General features: G+C 45.4%; 1 protein-coding gene and 1 long non-coding RNA gene across 7 annotated transcripts in view; both read left to right on the top strand.

Annotated features, from left to right (window-relative positions):
• Window positions 1–10,376, top strand: part of necab2 (N-terminal EF-hand calcium binding protein 2) — a 73,344-nt gene extending 62,968 nt beyond the window's left edge. For 5 of the 6 annotated variants that reach the window (XM_069900933.1, XM_069900932.1, XM_069900931.1 and 2 more), the window contains 2 exons: window positions 7,004–7,095; window positions 10,088–10,376. In XM_069900933.1, coding sequence (XP_069757034.1) covers window positions 7,004–7,095; window positions 10,088–10,116 — 121 coding nt within the window. In that variant the 3' untranslated portion in view covers window positions 10,117–10,376. Of the gene's footprint in view, window positions 1–1,185; window positions 1,324–7,003; window positions 7,096–10,087 lie in introns of those variants that run through there. The other variant, XM_069900937.1, reaches the window with a different exon arrangement.
• Window positions 10,377–10,727: 351 nt separating this feature from the next.
• On the top strand, window positions 10,728–16,221 carry LOC138744569 (uncharacterized). Its single transcript, XR_011345629.1, has 2 exons — window positions 10,728–12,631; window positions 13,180–16,221. It is a non-coding gene; the product is annotated as an uncharacterized lncRNA (long non-coding RNA).
• Window positions 16,222–17,781: the final 1,560 nt, after the last annotated feature.

Below are 17,781 nucleotides of genomic sequence, written 5' to 3'. Positions count from 1 at the left end.
TCATTACAGGAAGAATGTGGAAGCTATGGAGAGGGAGCAGAGGAGATGGATTGGAAATCAAGTTTTATGGGGAAAGGTTAGCAGAGCTGGGACTTTTCTCTTTGGAGCGTAGAAGGATGAGAGGAGACTTGATAGAGGTCTACAAGATTGAGGGGTATAGATAGGGTGGACAGCCAGCACCTGTTTCCCAGGGCAGGATCAGCAAACCAGAGGTCAAATGTAGAAAGTGAAGGGAGGGAAGTTTAGGGGAAAGTTCAAAGGTATTTTTTTTTAATGCAGAGAGTTGTGGAAGCCTGGAATGCCTTGCCAGAGAAGAGACTCTTAGACAGGCACATGGATGGAGGAAAAATAGAGGGTTTTGTATTTTTTTTAGGGATATATGGGTCTGCACAACATCGAGAGCTGAAGGACCTGACCTGTGCTGTGGTGTTTTATATTTCATATATATCCCTGAGGCACAATTACTGGTCCGTAGTAGCTGAGTCTCCCCTCAGCTCCCACAGGCACCTTTGGTCAGCCCTGCTGTCTGCCCAGCTTCTCCTCTCTGCTCTACTCAGTCAACCTGCCTCTTCTCTCCCCTTGCAATTGCTCCATCTGATCCCCCTCTCTGTGATCCAAAGGCATCTCCCAGTTTCTCCATTCTATGTACACAACCTAAGCCCCACAACCCTGCAATCCCTTCAGTCAGACCCTTCTGAAATTCCTCCCAGTACTTCACAAAAGTGTGATCTACAGACCCAGAGACGTCACCTATGGATGTTCTGGAAGATGGCTTTTCTGAAGGCTCATTCTGCCATTCCATGCCTGTGGTTATGAAGTCCAGGGTTGTCATTGCTTGATCTCTCTCTTTCTGTCCTAGAGCTTTCAAATGACTTGTATCTCTGATCTGTCCATCCTTGCAGCGACAATGATAACAAGTTAATTGTGCACACATTGTACAGTGTACCATAATTCTTACTGCTCCAGCCAAACAGGTATTTTATTAAAAAAACTACAATACTAAACTTAACTGAATTAAAAGAGACAAAAAAGACATAAGATTAATAATAAATATTCACATGATCCTGGTGTCACAAAAATAACTTAGCAATAGTGGTGTGGTGTTGGAGCAGTCCCTAATTAATGGAACAAAGGGAGGTTCAACTGTCTGACACCCCCTGAGGACTGTGTGCTCTCGTTTGTAAGGAACTCTACAGCATGAAACTCCATCTGCCACCAGGCTGCCATTTACATCTGCATCTCTGGCTCCTTGATGTCCATTCCTATCCTCCCTGCAGTTCACTGCAACTGAAGTTTTGTGTCGACTGTCCGTTTGGATATCTGTGCATTCAGGTCAGTCATTGGGAAACCATCCTGAGGCCGGGACTCTGCCATGCACCTCTCCAATTTAGAAAGCAGTCTACCACTTCAACTCCCTACTCCTGCCACTGAGCCAGAGTCCTGTACGTGAACCTTCCATTCCAATGACCAGTCCCTCTCATCACACCTCCATCACGTTGCGTAGACATGGAGCTCTAATCCATATCCATGTGCTCAATTACACAAGAACAAAAGAGGACGCCCCTTGGCTTCTCAGACCTGACCCCATTCTATATGATATGCTAATCTGCCTAAGGCCTTGTCTCCTTCTGTGGTAGTTTCCCAGGGCTCTCATCTCTCTGATCTTGCATCTTCTTTACCACCCCCTCCCAATACCCCCAAATATTCAGCTTCCAGAACACTCCAGGGTAGAGACGACTAGAGATTCACTACTCACTGCAAGTTCCTAATGCACCTCAATCCCATGCAATAAACCTGCCCCAGATCATTCCCAGACTTACTTCCACTGCCAAGAAAAATCACAAAAATCTGTGACTCTGTGGTTAAAGTAAAAAACACAGGATGCAAGAGAAACTCAGCAGGTCAAACAGGGTCCTTTATGTAGCAAAGGTAAAGATACATTGCCGACGTTTCGGGTTTGAGCCCTTCATCAAGGAATGATAAAATGCCGGCAGGCATCTAAACAAAAGAGTAGTGGGTGGGTGGAAAAGGCAGGAGAGATGATGGATGAAGAAAGGAGGGAGGGGACAGCGGCAATGAGGGGGAGGGCTATGGCTGGGTGGGTGGAAGAACTGGAAAGACAGGAAAGGGGAGGGGAAAGAAAAGGTGAGCAGGTTTAGCAGAGAGCAGAGACATCGATGTTAATGCCATCTGGCTAGAGATTGCCCTAACTGAAAATAAGGTGTTCCTCCAATCTGCAAGTGGTCAGGGTTGGATAGTACACAAGGCCATGGATAGACATGTGAACATGGGAGTGTGACTTGGAATTGAAGTGGTTGGCCAGTGGGAGGTCACAGAGGTGCTGAGTGAAACGATGCCCCCAGTCCCACCACTAAGGTGAATCTGTAATCAAGGGTGTCTCATTTGCAATTTCACAGTCTTCAGGCACCACCCTGGACCTGCTGATGTCTGGCAGACAATACCCAGGGTCTCTGCCCAGTTTCCTTCTACACTCTCCTCAGTAACCAAGGTGGCCTCCCATCTGGACATGGGGACTCAGCCACTTTAACAGTACCTCGCCCTTGCAGGCAGTATCTCCATGCTAGTGTGGCTTCACCCAGTGGGAACCTTGACTACACCTTCCCCTGCTGAGACTCCAAAAGCAGATTCTTCCTCTGTGAAGACTGATGGTGTATTTGTTGGACCCCTTCTCTCCTCCTGCCACCCTCTCCTGTGCACACGCTCTTTGGGTTGTCAACCCTTTCCACTGATTGGCCCCCTTGTGACCACAAGAATCAGTTTGATTGGGAAAACCAGGTTGGTGCTGGATCCAAAGAGGAGGAATTTATCAAATGCCTTCAGGATGGCTTTTCTAAGTTTGTGAGTGAGCCAACCAGGGAAATGGCAATTCTGGATTGGGTATTGTGTAAATAACTTGATTTGATAAGGGAGATGAAGGTTAGGGAACCTTCATAATATGAAAGAGTTCAGCCTGCATTTTTGAGGGAGAAACTAAAATCAGATGTGATAGTATACCAGTGAAATAACGGGGACTACAGAAGTGAGAGAGAGTTGATTATGGCCAAATTTGATTGGAAAGGCACACGAGCAGGACAGCAGAGCAGCAATGGCTAGCGTTTCTGCGAAACAGGTATATTCCAAAGAAAAAACATTTGAATGGAAAAATAACACAACTGTGGCTATCAAGAAAAGCTGAAGCCAAAGTAAAATCAAAAGAAAGAGCCACAAAATTTATTAAGAGTAAAATGGAGGCAAGAATAGATATAGAAAATGACACTGGAGAAAATGTAATGGAGGGCAAAGAGATGACAGAGGAACAGAATGAATATTTTCTTTCGCTCTTCACTGGGGAAGATATTAGCAGCCTATCTGTCTTTCAAGGCTATCAGGGAAGAGAGGTTAATGTAGTCGCGATCACCAGAGAAAGAGTGCTTGGGAAATTGGCGGCACGGTTGGAGTAGTGGTTCACACAACGCCGTTACAGCGCCAACGATCTGGACTGGGGTTTGAATCCCACACTGTAGGGAGTTCTCCCTGTATCTGTGTGGATTTTCCCTGTGTGCTCCACTTTCCTCCCACCATTCAAAATGACTGTGGGTGTAGGTTAATTGGGTGTAAATTGGGTGTCGCGGACTCATGGGCCAAAATGGCCTGTTACCATGCTGTATGTCGAAAATAAAGAAATTGAATGGTCTCAGGGTAGATAAGTTTCCTGGACCAGATGGAATGCACCATCAGGTTCTGAAAGAAATGGCTATAGAGATTGTGGAAGCATTAATAATAATTTTCCAAGAATCAATAGATTCTGACGTGGTTCCAGAGCACTGGAAAATTGCACTCTGCTATTTGAAAAGGGAAGGAGACAGCAGAAATGAAGTTATAGACTTGCTGTCCTAACATTAGTGGCTGGAAAATAGTCGGAGTCAATTGGGGGATGAGGTTATGGAATACCTAGAGGTGCATGACAAGACGGGCCAAAGTCAGAATGATTTCCTTCGGGGAAAACCATGCCTGACACACCTGAAATGTTTTGAGGAAACCACGAGCAGGCAGAACAAAGGAGGTGCAGTTGATGATATATTTGGACTTTCAAAAGGCACATGAAGCTGCTGAACAAGATGAGAGCCCATGGAATTACTAGTATGGTCAGACCATTGGCTGATCGGCAGGAAACAGGGAGGGAATAAAGGGATCCTATTCTGGTTGGTGACCAGTTACCAGTGGCCACTTCTTTTTGCGTTGTATGTTAATGATTTGGGTTGTGGAATAAATGGCTTTGTGGATAAGTTTGCAGATGATAAAAAAAATAAGTGAAGGGGAAGGTAGTGAGGAGGAAAGGAGCTGGAGAGAGACTTAGATTAAGAGTATGGACAAAGAAATGATAAATGAAATAAAATGTTAGAAAGTATATGATCATAGAATCTGGTAGAAGGAAATAAAAGGGCAGGCCTTTATTTGGATGAGTAGAAAATTAAAAATTCGGTGCAAAGGAACATACGAGTCCTCATGCAGGATACCCTAAATGTTATCCTCCAGGTTAAATTGGTGGTGAAGAAAGCGAATACAATGTGTCTACCCATTTGCCTAAATGGGTAGCAGGATCTTCCAGCCCAGGAGCCAGTGCAGCCCAAATACTCCAATTAATCTACAATCCCATACATTTTAAAAGATGGGAGGAAACCCAGGCAGACACTGGATTCGATCCAAAGATGTTAGGCTATGTTGGCATGTTGGCATTCATATCTAGAGGGATAGGATACAAAAGAAGGGATATGATGTTGGAGTCTTTATAAGCCACTGGTGAAGCCTCACTTGGAGTACAGGGTACAGTTTTGGGTGCCTTATTTAAGAAAAGATGTGCTGGTATTGGAGAGGGTTCAGAGAAGATTCACAAAAATGAGAACCTGAGGTGAGTAGGGAATGAAAAGGAAAAGCTGATATCAGGTGTGTCAATATTTGACTGGAATTAAGGGAATTACAGTGGTACGAAAGAGGAACTGGCCCAAGTGGACAGGAAAAGTCAGCTAGATGGAAGGGCGGCCAAGCAGAATTGGATGATATTTCTACTAAAGTGCAGGATAGATATATTTCAAGATAGAGTAAAAGAAAATCATGAATGGAAAAATGGCACAAATGTGGCTAATGAGAGAGATTAAAGTGAAAATAAAAGCAAAAGTACAAGGAAGCAAAAATTACTGGAAAACCAGAGGATTGGGAAACTTTTAAAAACTTACAGGAAGAGACAAAGAAAATCATTAGGAAAGAAAAGATGAATTATGAAAGGGAGTTGGCAAATAACATCTAAAAGGATACTAAGAGGTTTTTTTTAAATAAAGAGTAAAAGAGAGACACAGGTAGATATAGGACCAATTGAAAATGAAACTGGAGAAATTATAATGGGTAACAAAGAGATGGCAGAGGAACTAAAGGAGTATTTTGTGTCATTCTTTACTGTGGAGGACATTAGCGATGTACCTGATAGTCAAAGGTCTCCAGGAATAGAATTAAGTACAGTCAGGATTACTAGCAAGATAGTGGTTAGTAAGATGAATGGTCTAAAAATAGATGTCTCCGGGACTGGGTGGGGTGCACCCACGGGTTCTGAAGGATATAGAGGATTGATTTTCCCGAGGATTGAAAGGACTTAAATGCAGTTCCGCTGTTTCAGAAAGGAGGGAGGCAGAAAAAAGGAATTTATAGGCCTATTAATCTGATGCCGGTAGTTTGAAAATTATTAGAGTTGATCTTCAAGGACCAGATGATGAAATACCTCGAGGTACATGTAGGGAAGATCCTGCCTGACTAACCTATTGGAATTTTTTGAGGTAATCTCAAGGGAGTTGTGTATTTGAATTTTCAAAAAGTCTTCAATAAGGTACCGCATAAGAGGCTGCTGAATAAGATGAGAGCTCGTGGAATTACAGGAAAGATATTAAACTGGGTGGAGGATTGGCTGATAGGCAGGAAACAAAGGGTGGGAATAAAGGGATCCTGTTCCAGTGGGTTGCTGGTGACTAGTGATGTTCCACAGGGATCGGTGTTGGGGCTGCTTCTTTTCACAATGTACATTGATGAGTTAGATTATGGATTGAAGGTTTTGTGGCTATGTTTGCAGATAACACCAAGATAGGTAGTGGAGCAGGAAGTGTTAAAAAAACCGAAAGGTTGGACAGCTTAGGAGAAGGGGCAAAGAAATGTCAGATGAGATCCAATGTTGAGAAATATACGGTTGGGCATTTTGGAAGAGGAAATAAAGAGGCAGATGGGGAGAAAATTCAAAGTTCGGAAGTGCAAAGGGCAGAATAACCTAAAGGCCACCAGGTTGGTTTGGCAATAAAAAAAACAAAGTGCTATGTTGGCATTTGTTTCAAGGGGAATAGTGTATAAGAGTAAAGAGGTGTTGATTAGCCTTTCTAGGGCCCTAGTGAGACCTCATTTGGAACTGTGTGCAGTTTTGGGCCCCTTAGAAAGGATGTAATAATGTTGGAGAGGGTACAGAGAAGATTCCTGAAATGAGGAATGTTTAGCAGCTCTTGAACTGTTTTCATTGGAGTATAGAAGAATGAGAGGGGATCTTATAGAATAATTTGGAATGCTGAAAGGAGTGGACCGAGTAGATGTGAATAAGAGGTTTCCCTTGGTGGGTGAGTCCAGGCAGGACAAGATGTCCTGACTGTCTGACAGCATCTGAGGAAAGAGAAAAGTCTGAGGAAGAGTTTTTGCCCAAGAGGTCACTTTCCTTTTTTTCTCCCTGGCAGCTGCCTTAGCTGTTTCCAGCTTGCTGCTTTTGTTTCAGATTTCCAGCATCTGTAATTTATATTTCCTCTGATCCATTGATCCATTTGAATACAACAAGTAAAGGGTTATTTTTTTCCCTATGGTTGACTCTCCCTATGCTGATCATTCCCAAAATGTTCCAATCTGTATCAATGACCTCTGGGAGTCTCTTAAAGACCACCTTCCAGCTGTTGAGAGGTTCTGGCACAGGTGCATTCTCTTTCAGCCATCTTCAGAGGGAACAATCCAAAATGTTTCAACATGTCAAAGTGGATGCACTCACCCAGCCTGAGGTCGTCTCCACGATGTTTATACCAGGTGAGGATCCATTTCTGCAATCTCAAATCAGGAACAAGGTAGCAGGTATACAAGGGAGCATAGAACATTCCAGCACAGTACAGGTCATTCGACCCACCATTCCACTACTCCAGATCCATCCCCTTTACTTTGTTACATTCATGTCTAAGAGTCTTCTGAATGTCCCTGTTGTACCAGCCTGCATCACCACCCTCTGGCAAAATGTTCTCTGAGTAAAAAAAAACTTACTACTCCCCTAAACTTTCCTCCACTCACCTTAAACAGCTGTCCTCTGCTGTTTGCTATCATTGCCGCAGGATAAAGGTGCCGGGTGTCCACCCTGTCTAAGCCTTTCATAATCTTATTAATCTCTGTTATCTTTCATTCTTTGCCAGCCAAAAGATGAAAGCTCCATCTCTGTCACCCTCCATCCAGGCAACATCCTGGAACATCTCTATGCCCTCCCCAAAACATTTACAGCTCTCCTGTAAAGAGGTGATCAGAACCAGAATGGGACAGCATGGTTGACGCAACATTGTAATAGCACCAGCGATTGGTGTAGATGACACTTTCCAAGTTTTAATATTTCCCATTTTCAAAACGTGTCATCTAGGAAACAGGAGCATCGATATTCTGAATTACAATCTTATTAACCCAATAAACCAAATTTATAGATGAAGCTTTAAGCAGATTTAATTTGTTGCTAAAACATAAAAATATTTTGCAGAACTTCACATTGAAATTTTCATAACAATGAGTAACAAAACATTTATAACGATAATGATTTTCAACTTTAAACAAATATACAAGAAATAAACAGAATAAAATGAATTAAGATAAATTCAAAGAAAAGTATCTCGAGCTTACGTCTCTGTCATGATTCTTCAAGGAATGACACACAAGCTCTCTGTACCCCCGGATATTACGACATATAACATCATAGTAACTATGGTAACACTACAAACAATAACTTTTTAAATAGATAGGCACAGAATTAACTAAGAAGTAAAAACACATGGTTTTAACCTTTATAATTACGACTGGGGTTCAAATCCCACGCTGTCTTTAAGGAGTTTGTATGTTCTCCCCATGTCTGCGTGGGTTTTCCCTGAGGACTCCGGTTTCCTCCCACCCTTTAAAAAGTACCAGGGGTGAGATTAATGAGGTATAAATTGGGCAGCACAGGCTCATGGACCAAAATGGCCTGTGCCATATGCATGTTTAAATTTAAAAATTTTAATTGAAAAACTGAATGCAACACTCTTAAGTGTGGTCTAACCCAAGTTTTATGGAACTACAACATTACCTCCACTTTTGATTCAATTCCCCTTCTTAACATCCAAATCAACCAATGTCAGCCACCTGGAGGGACTCCAAGATCTCTCTGTGCCTCCACAATGTCACATTCCTGAGTTGTACCTGTCTGGTCAGTCACCCGATCTGTGTCCAGATATGAAACTCCCTCCCCATCAGCCTCATGAACATCCCTTCATCAGCAGCAATGAATGAACATTGACCATGTTAATAACATCCACATCACAGAATGAGAGTGGATGAAAAATTATCGTTGTGAATGGGACTATAAACTGGGGGTGGGATTAAAAGGTGGGGAACAGTGGAGTTCCTCAGGGATCGGTCCTGGGTCCACTATTGTTTGTTATATATATTAACGATCTGGAAGTAGGGGTGGAGAATTGGATAAGCAAGTTTGCGGATGATACAAAGATTGGTGGTGGTGTGGACAGTGAGTAAGATTACCGTAGATTAAAAGGTGATTTAGGAAGGCTGGAGGTGTGGGCTGAGAAATGGCTGATGGAATTTAATACAGATATGTGTGAGGTGTTACATTTTGGAAAGGCAAATCTAAATAGGACATATGCATTTAATGGTAGGCTATTGAGATGTGCAGAGCAATAAAGGGATTTAGGAGTTGTGGTAAATAGTACCCTCAAGGCTGATACTCAGGTAGATGGTGTGGTGAAGAAGGCATTTGGAATGTTGGCCTTCATAAATCAAAGTATTGAATTCAAGAGTAGGGAGGTTATGATGAAATTGTACAAGGCATTGGTGAGGTCAAATTTAGAGTACTGTGTACAGTTTTGATCACCAAATTATAGGAAAGATATAAACAAAATAGAGAGAGTGCAGAGAATGTTCACGAGAATGTTGACAGGATTTCAAGGTTTGAGTTACAGGGATAGGTTGTGCAGACTGGGGCTTTTTTCTCTGGAGCGTAGAAGATTGAGCGGGGACTTGACAGAGGTGTTTAAGATTTTAAAAGGGACAGACAGAGTAAACGTGGATAGGCTTTTTCAATTAAGAGTGGGGGAGATTCAAACTAGAGGGCATGGTTTAAGATTGAAGGGGAAAAATTATAAGGGGAACATGAGGGGAAATTTCTTTACGCAAAGGGTGGTAGGGATGTGGAATGAGCTACCGACAGACGTGGTCGAGGCGGGATCATTGGTTACATTTAAGGAAAGACTGGATAGTTACATGGAGAGGAGAGGACTGGAGGGGTATGGACCGGGTGCTGGTCAGTGGGACTAGGAGGGTGGGGATTTGTTACGGCATGGACTAGTAGGTCCGAATTGGCCTGTTCTGTGCTGTAAGTGGTTATATGGTTATATGGGTATGACTAAGGGGAGGGCGGCAGAACAGTGGGGAGTGTCTGAAGGGAGGATGGGGAACAGGAGTGTGACTGAGGGGGGTGGGGAACAGTGGGGTGTGACTGAGGGGGGTAGGGAAAAGTGGGATGTGATGGAGGGGGCACAATGGGGTTTGAATGAGTGGGGGAGCAGTGGGGTGTGACTGAGGGGGAATGGGAGAACAGTAGGGTGTGACTGAGGGATGATAGGGGACAGTGGGGTGTGACTAGGAGGGGGGAATGGTTAGGGACCATGACTAACAGCACTCAGTGATGGGATTGGTAGGAGGGCCCTACAGCGTTTAGTTTCTGAGTGGGATTCACGACCCAATGTGCCTGAACCTTTTGTTTCTCTCCTTCCTCCAGCTGCCTGGTGTTCTCTGGGTGGAAAGTAGCCAGAGCCTCTTGGGATGAGGAGCTGCTGAGCCCACACTGCCAGATGACCTGCGCTCACTGACCAGGTTCACTGACAGCCCTCACTGACCACATTCACTGACTGGCCTCACTAACCAGACTCAATGACTGCCCTCACTGACTGCCCTCACTGACCGCCCTCACTGACCGGGCTCACAGATCAGTCTCTCCCACTCATATACTTTGTGTTCATTTTAGGAATATTTGTTGACTATTTCACACACATTGAATATTCAAGAGATTTGTTGCTTCTGAGCTTTGTATGTCCAACAGATTCCGTACATTGGGGTGGAGGGGGACAGTTGGGGGGTGGATGGTTGGGAGGAGAGAAGGTAGAGACCAGAGGAGGGAACGGGTGGTGGGTCAGGTTGGGAGGAAGGGGGGAATGGGAGATTGGGGCAGAAGGAGGGGACGGGAGGGGCGATGAGCCGTGGGGACGGATGGGGGAGATGGGTGGAGAGGATGGGTGGGGGTACTAGAATGGGGGAGTGTTGATGGGAGGGAGCTTAGTAGGGAGGGATGGGAAAGGGAGAGAGGAGTGAGGAGAGGGGATGGGAGGAGGGGGGATGGCATGTGGGGATGGGAGGGAGGACTGGAGAGTATCAGGTGGGGTGGGGAGGATGGGGAACAAAGGGAGGGGACCGATTGGTGGTGTGATGGGGAGGGGAGGGAATGGGGTTAGGAGGTGGGGATGTGAGGGAGGGGTCAGTGGTCAGTTCAGGCCACAGAACCTCAATCCTGAGGGATATGCTTCCAAATGAGAGTCTGTTGCACCATGTCTGTGTGTAGTCCTTCCATGTCCAGAGTTTGGACACACCCTGTGGAGCTGCTGCCTCACTCTAGCATCTATCTCCTCCAATATCCCTGCTGAATCCTCTCGTGTCTGTCTGTCACACATTACCTCCACTCCATATCTCTCCTTTCCCTTCTCCCTCATCTAATTCATCATTCAAAATTCTGTTAATTGTCACATAATAATACAAGATGGGTCGTGTACAAAGAAGATCAATGTCTGCCTGAATCAGGGGCAACAACATCTCCAGTAACAGGGCCTGGCACCTCTAAAAGGCACTGGATGTTCCGGGGGGGGAGGGGGTCCCCCGCTTCATCCCTCCCATACTTCCCTCTCCTCATCTTCCCCTCCCCTCCTGTACCTACCCCTCTCCTATCTCCCCTCCCTCTCCACTCTTTCCCTCTGCCCTGTAGTTTCTTTCCTGACATCCCCCTCCCTCCTCCCAATATTTTTACTCCTTCTGTATGTCTCTCTTCTTTATGTACCCTTTTCTCTCCCCATCATCTATCTTCCTCCTGAAATTCTCCTCTGAACACATTATGCAGTATCCCTGCTGTATCCCTTTGCCATTGCCATCGAAATGACTCTTCCTCCTATACTCCCTCTTCTATCTCTCTGCATCCATTCCCATCTTCCCACTGATGGACATTCATATTGTCTTCAAAGAACAGAAACCCATGAGTTAACAGACTGGCAAGGAGATCCTAATTCAGATGGACCCAGATTCCAATGGGCATAGACTGAGGCCCATAGACTCAGACTGATGCCTGTGGACACAGACACACATCACAGAAACAGAGACTTCCCCCAGACAGGGAGAGATTCATGCACTCCAACAGAATCCAATAAATGAGACCCACACCCATACAGATGCTCAGAGATACAGATTCCAACAGACAAAAACTCCCAGTGGTTCAGATGGACAGGCGCTCACTGACTCTGACCCACAGACCCAGTCTCCCATCAATGGTCTGGTGTGGACCCATCTCCTCTCTGTTCCACATCCACTGGAACATTTACCATTCAAGGGTTAGTGACTAGGAATGATCAGGCAGCCACTTTGCTTTCAGTGTTATTCACTGAGTCTGCATCATTTAGTTGAGTGGGGCTGCTGATGTTTCCCCTTTAATCCCAGTGTACAATAATGACCCGCATCCTCTGAGACATGGAGAGAAAAATCGGCATTGATCTTTGCCATGAGCATGGGTGGTTGCAGCCATTGTGCATTGAATTAATGATGTACACATTATCAAAATAAAGCCCAAGTGAAACCTGGTTGATTTACCAGCCTGTACATTGGAACCAAATCTCCTCTGGTCTCTGACCTCTGCCAGGGACAGTGCTGCTGTGGAGAGTTGAAGGTGCTGGGATGAGATTCTGGCTTTCAAAGGAGTCATCTGCCCATTCCAGGAGAACATACTGAACAGGCTGGTGACAGGTGTCCATTCCCTTGCCTCTACATGATTCGGAGGAACTAGCAGGTCATATCTCTTTGTCTACTGTGATGGTGGTAAGTGATGTAGGTGGTGTAGAGGCAGGAGAAGGGGCTGTAACAATGCAAGCACCTCTCCATTTGCAGATGGTGAAGGACTAGCTGCTGTCCCAGTCTGAAGTGGCTGCAGACAACCGCTCAAGCTTTGGTCTGCCTTGGGGAAGTACAGAGTGCTGGAGGAACCAAGCAGGTCCGGAACCATCTGTGGGAGGTGAGGGACAGTCATCATTTCGGACTAAAACCCTCTCTCAAGGCCAAGGTGAGAGAGGGAGGAGTATGGCTGGCAGGTGACTGGATACAGGTGGAGGGGGGAAAGATGGAAAGCAAGTTAGAAGCTGGGAGGTGATGGGGATGAGGCAGAGGACTGAGGGAAGAAGCGAGTGGGTGGGGGGCTGGAGGTAGGAAATTGTCAGGCAGGTGGAGAGGGCTGTGGAGGGAGAAGAAGGAATAGGGCCAGAGGGATTAGGAGAGCAAGAGTGGGAGGGGGGAGTTAGAAAACAATGAGGAGGTGACCATGAATTGGAGAAGTCAGTGTTAGTGCACAACCCATATCCCCTGATTATCCTCTCCAGTCCATAAGCAAGGGTTATGAGTGGGCTGCCTTCAGGAGAATGAATCTGGGGGAAGTATCCAGTTTGGACGGCATATCCAGCTGGATATTAAAACTGAACTGACCAACTTACCAATGTATTCACAATACCCAGCCAGTATTAAAGCTCTGGGCTGGCCAACTTATTCATAGATATCTCACTCCTGCAGGGCTTCAAACAGGGGACAGTCGTACCGGTGCCCAACGGGAGTGTGGTAACCTGCAGAAACAACTATCGACCAGTGACACATCCACAGTGATGAAGTGTTTTGAAAGGCTGGTATTGAAGCATTTCAGCTCCTGTCTGAATGATGGCATGAATATGTTCCAGTTCACCTATTGTAGAAACAGGTCTACAGTGGATGCCATCTCTCTGGCTCTACATAAAGTCTACATAAACACTAGACAGCAAAGATGTAAATATCAGGATGTTCTTTATTAACTACAGTTAGGCATTTAACACCACATCCCCTCAAAACTGATCAGCAAACTCCCAAGACCAGGGTCTGAACACCCCACTGTATAATTGGATCATGGATTTCCTCATCTCCAGACCACAGTGAGGATCAGTAAGAAATCTCTACAATCTCCATTTGTACCAGAGCGCCACAGGACAGTGTTCTCTACTCACTTTACACCTACATCTGCGTGGCTCACTATGACAATAACACCATCTACAAATTTGCCAACGATGCCACAGTAGTGGGTTGTATAAAGGAAGGGGATGGTTCAGTGTACAGGATGGAGATTGAAAACTTGGTTGAATGGTGAACCAACAACTTTGCACTCAATGTCACCAAAAATTAAGGAGCTGATTATTGACTTCAGGAAAGGAAAAACAGAGATATACAATCCAATGATCATTGGGGGATGAGGGGGGAGTAAATTTAGGTTTTTAGGAGTCACTATCTTGGAGGATCTTTTCTGGAACCAACACCCCAATGGCATCATGAAGAAAGCATGTCAGCACATCTACTTCCTCATAAGTATGTGGAGGTTTGGTATGAAGCTAGAAACCCTCGCAAATTTCTACAGAGGTGTGCTGAGCGGCTGTATCATGGTGTGGTATGGGGACACTAATATCCTTGAGCATAAAGCCCTGCAAAAGTCAAGTTTATTATTATCTGACTGTACAAGTACAATCTGACAAAACAGCGTTCTCCGGTCTTTGGTGGAAAACACGCAGATACACAACCAGACCTAACACACGTACAGACAATACATATGCAGGACAAGTATTCATCTATACCAATAAAAAAATAAGTATTGTTTCGTACATTTGAGAGTCTTGGATGGTTAGTGTGAGCAGTTACTTTGGTTGTTCACCATTTTCATTACCTGTGGGAAGAAGTTGTTCGTCAGCCTGGTGGTGTTGACTCTGATACTCTTGTATCTTTTCCCTGGCGGGAGCAGCTGAAAGATGCTGGGTGCAGGATGAAAGTGGTCCTCAATGATTTTGCGCAGTCTCTTCAGATAATAATCCTGGTAAATCAAGTCATTGGTGGAAGAGAATCTCCAGTGATCCTCTCTGCCACTCTTATGGTTTTGTGGCTTGCCCTCCAATCCACTTCTTTGCAGCAACTTTACCACATGGTGATGCAGCCAGCCAGGATGCTTTCGATAGAATTCCTGTAGAAGGTTGACCTTCTTCAGACATCTCTGGAAGTGCAGTCATTGTTGTGCCTTCCAGACAAGTGAGGAGATGTGTGTCCACGATAGGTCACTAGTTAAGTGAACTCCAAGGAATTTGGTGCTCTCCACTCTTTAAACCACAGAGTTATTGATGTGTAGGATGGTCATTCCTGATCCTCCTGAAGTCCACAATCAGCTCCTTTGCCTTGTCCACGTTGAGACTCTGAGTGTTACTCTTGTACCATATCATGAGATTTTCCACCTCTTCTCTGTAGTGCGATTCATCGTTGGTGCTGATGAGGCCAGCGACTGTTGTGTCATCTGCAAACTTGATGCTTCAGTTGGAGCTGGATCTGGCAATGCAGTCATGGGTCAGTAGCATAAACAGGAGTGGGCTGAGAACACAGCCAGTGACAGTGCTCGATGTTCTGCCATTGACCCGGACAGACTGGTCTTTCCATTAGGAAGTCCAGGATCCAGTTTCAGAGAAGGATGTTGGTTCCCAGTGAGAACAGCTTCTCCACCTGCCTCTGGGGTATTAAATGCCAAGCTGAAGTCAATGAACAGCAGTGTGATGTATGCGGTGTAATTCTCCAAATGGGTCAGGACGGAATGAGGAGACAAGGCTATAGCATCGACTGTGGAACGTTTTCTTCTATAAGCTAACTGAAATGGGTCCAGCATCTCTGGAAGGAGTGCTTTGAAGCATTCCATCACCAGATGCTCAAAACATTTAATAATGGCAGAGGGTGGTAGTCATTGAGGCCTGTTATTGTCGCCCTATTGGGTACCGGATGATGGATCCTGCGGGAATGATGAATGCTGAAGTGAGATGTTGAAGATGTCCGTGAAGATCTCCATCAATTGGTCTGTGCAGTTCTTTAGTATCTGTCCAGGTGTTGTTGTCTGGTCCCACTACCTTGTGTGGGTTCACCTTGGCCACAGCTGTACAAACAGATGGGACAAGGTGCATTTGGCATCTCAGTCAGCATGGAGGAGTTGGCCCAAAGGGGCAGTAGAGCTCTCTGACTCCATGAAATGTCAAGCCACCTTTGTGTCTGAACCAATGTATACCAAAGGTCATGGTCACAGGCCAGGACATTAGGCAAAACCTTCCCCACCATTGAGAACATCGACAGGGAATGCTGCCATTGGAGAACAGCAGGAATCATCAAGGGTCCACACCACCCAGCACATGCTCTGTTCTCATTGCTGCCATCAGGAAAGAGGTTTAGGTGCCAAAAGACACACACCAGCAGGTTCAGGAAGAGCTGCCACCCCTCCACCATCAGACTCCTCAATGACAAATTCAATCAGGGACTCATTTAAGGACTCTTGTGCACTTTATGGATGATTTATTTTCTCTCTCTCTGCATTTCCCAGTCAGTTTGTTTACATGTGTACATTGAATCAGTTTATTTTGCACTGCCAGTAAGTGGTAATTCTGCCTCTCCTGCAGGAGAAAGAATCTCAGGGTGGTATGTGATGTCATGTACATACCCTCACAATAAATAAATCTGAATCTTAATGTTGTTTGGTTGGAGAGTGCCCAGATGAATTAAAAGGTATTTTTCCTCCAATTTGTGAGTGGCCTCTGTTTAGCAGAGCATGACGGACATTTTGGTGAAGGAATGGTGTATGGAATTGAAATGGATGGCCACTGGGAAACCTTTGCTGTTGCAGCTGACAGAGTGAAAGGTGCCCAATGTGATGATGTCCCAGTCTATGTCCAGTTTCTCTGGTGTGGAAGAGGCCACAGGATGTGCAGATGACCTCTACAGATTCAAAGGTGAAGCGTTAGTTAACCTGGAAGTACTGTTTGGGACCGAGGGTATTGAGTTAGTCAAGTTCAGAGGAGCCACACTGGTGTTGGCAAAGTGTTAGCGTGTGCCAGCAGTAAGCCATAGCACATAGGTGGTTTGATGTTTCATGGAGTCATGGATCTATACTGTCCCTTCAGCCCAACTGCTCCATGCTGACTGAGGTGCTGATTGGAGCTCATCCCATCTGCCTGCATCCATCCATCTGCACTTGTCATAATGTTGTCATTGTCTCTGCCTCCTTATTCCGTGTAGCCACCAATATGAAAAAGTACCCTTCTGGTCTGCTTTAAACCTTTCCCCTCATACCCTTGCCCTTTCAGATTCGCTGCTCTAGGACAATATCTATCACCGTCTGCTATATGTTGAAAAGGTTATGCCTGGGCCCCTACACTCCAAACAAAAACATCCCAGCCCTCCCTACACCTTGGCAATCCTTGTCACATCCTCCTTGCAGAGTGTGGACCAAATCTACACCCTCCATGCAGAGTGGGAGACCAAGGATACACCCTCCCTGCAGAGTCTGGACCATCTATACCCTCCCTGTGGAGTGGGGAACTATGGCTACACCCTCCCTGCAGAGTGTGGACCAAGGTACAGCCTCCCTGCAGAGTGGGGGACTCAGGCTACACCCTCCCTGCATAGTGGGGACCAAGGCTATACCCTCATGCAGAGTGGGAGACTAAGGCTACATTCTCCCTGCAGAGAGGGGACCAAGGCTAAATCCTCCCTGCAGAGTGGGGACCAATCTCACTGACACCTTGTCAACTGACAATCTAGCTTCATCAGATGAAGTGGTGGATTTTGGAAGGGTGATGAGAAACGATGGGACCAGAGGTACACACCTGATCAGGGTGGATTGAGAACATAGATTTGTGGAGCCTGCAGGATTTATAGAACACTATAGCATAGAAACAGGTTCTTCGGCTCTTCTAATCTACATCAAACTATTATTCTGCCCAGTCCCACTGACCTACACCCATATGATATCCCTCCAGACTCCTCCCAGCCATGTACCCATTCAAATTGTTCTTAAATGTCAAAATCAAGTTTACATTAAGCACTTCAGCTGGCAGCTCATTACCCACTCACTACTCTCTGCTCTCTGCATGAAGAAGTTCCCCTAACTTTCCCTTCAAATTTTTCCCACTCACTCTTATCCCAGATCCTTGAGTTTTTAATCTGACCTACCCTCAGTGGAAAACGCCTGATTACATTTAATCTGTCTATACCTATCATAATTTTGTAAACCTCCATCAAACCTCCCCTCATTCTCTGATGCTCCAGGGAATAAAGTCCTAACCTGTTTAACCATTCCCT

The sequence above is a fragment of the Narcine bancroftii genome, chromosome 10 (genome assembly GCF_036971445.1).
Source record: "Narcine bancroftii isolate sNarBan1 chromosome 10, sNarBan1.hap1, whole genome shotgun sequence".
In the NCBI taxonomy this organism is placed as follows: domain Eukaryota; kingdom Metazoa; phylum Chordata; class Chondrichthyes; order Torpediniformes; family Narcinidae; genus Narcine; species Narcine bancroftii.
This window is presented reverse-complemented; position numbering and strand designations above follow the sequence as displayed.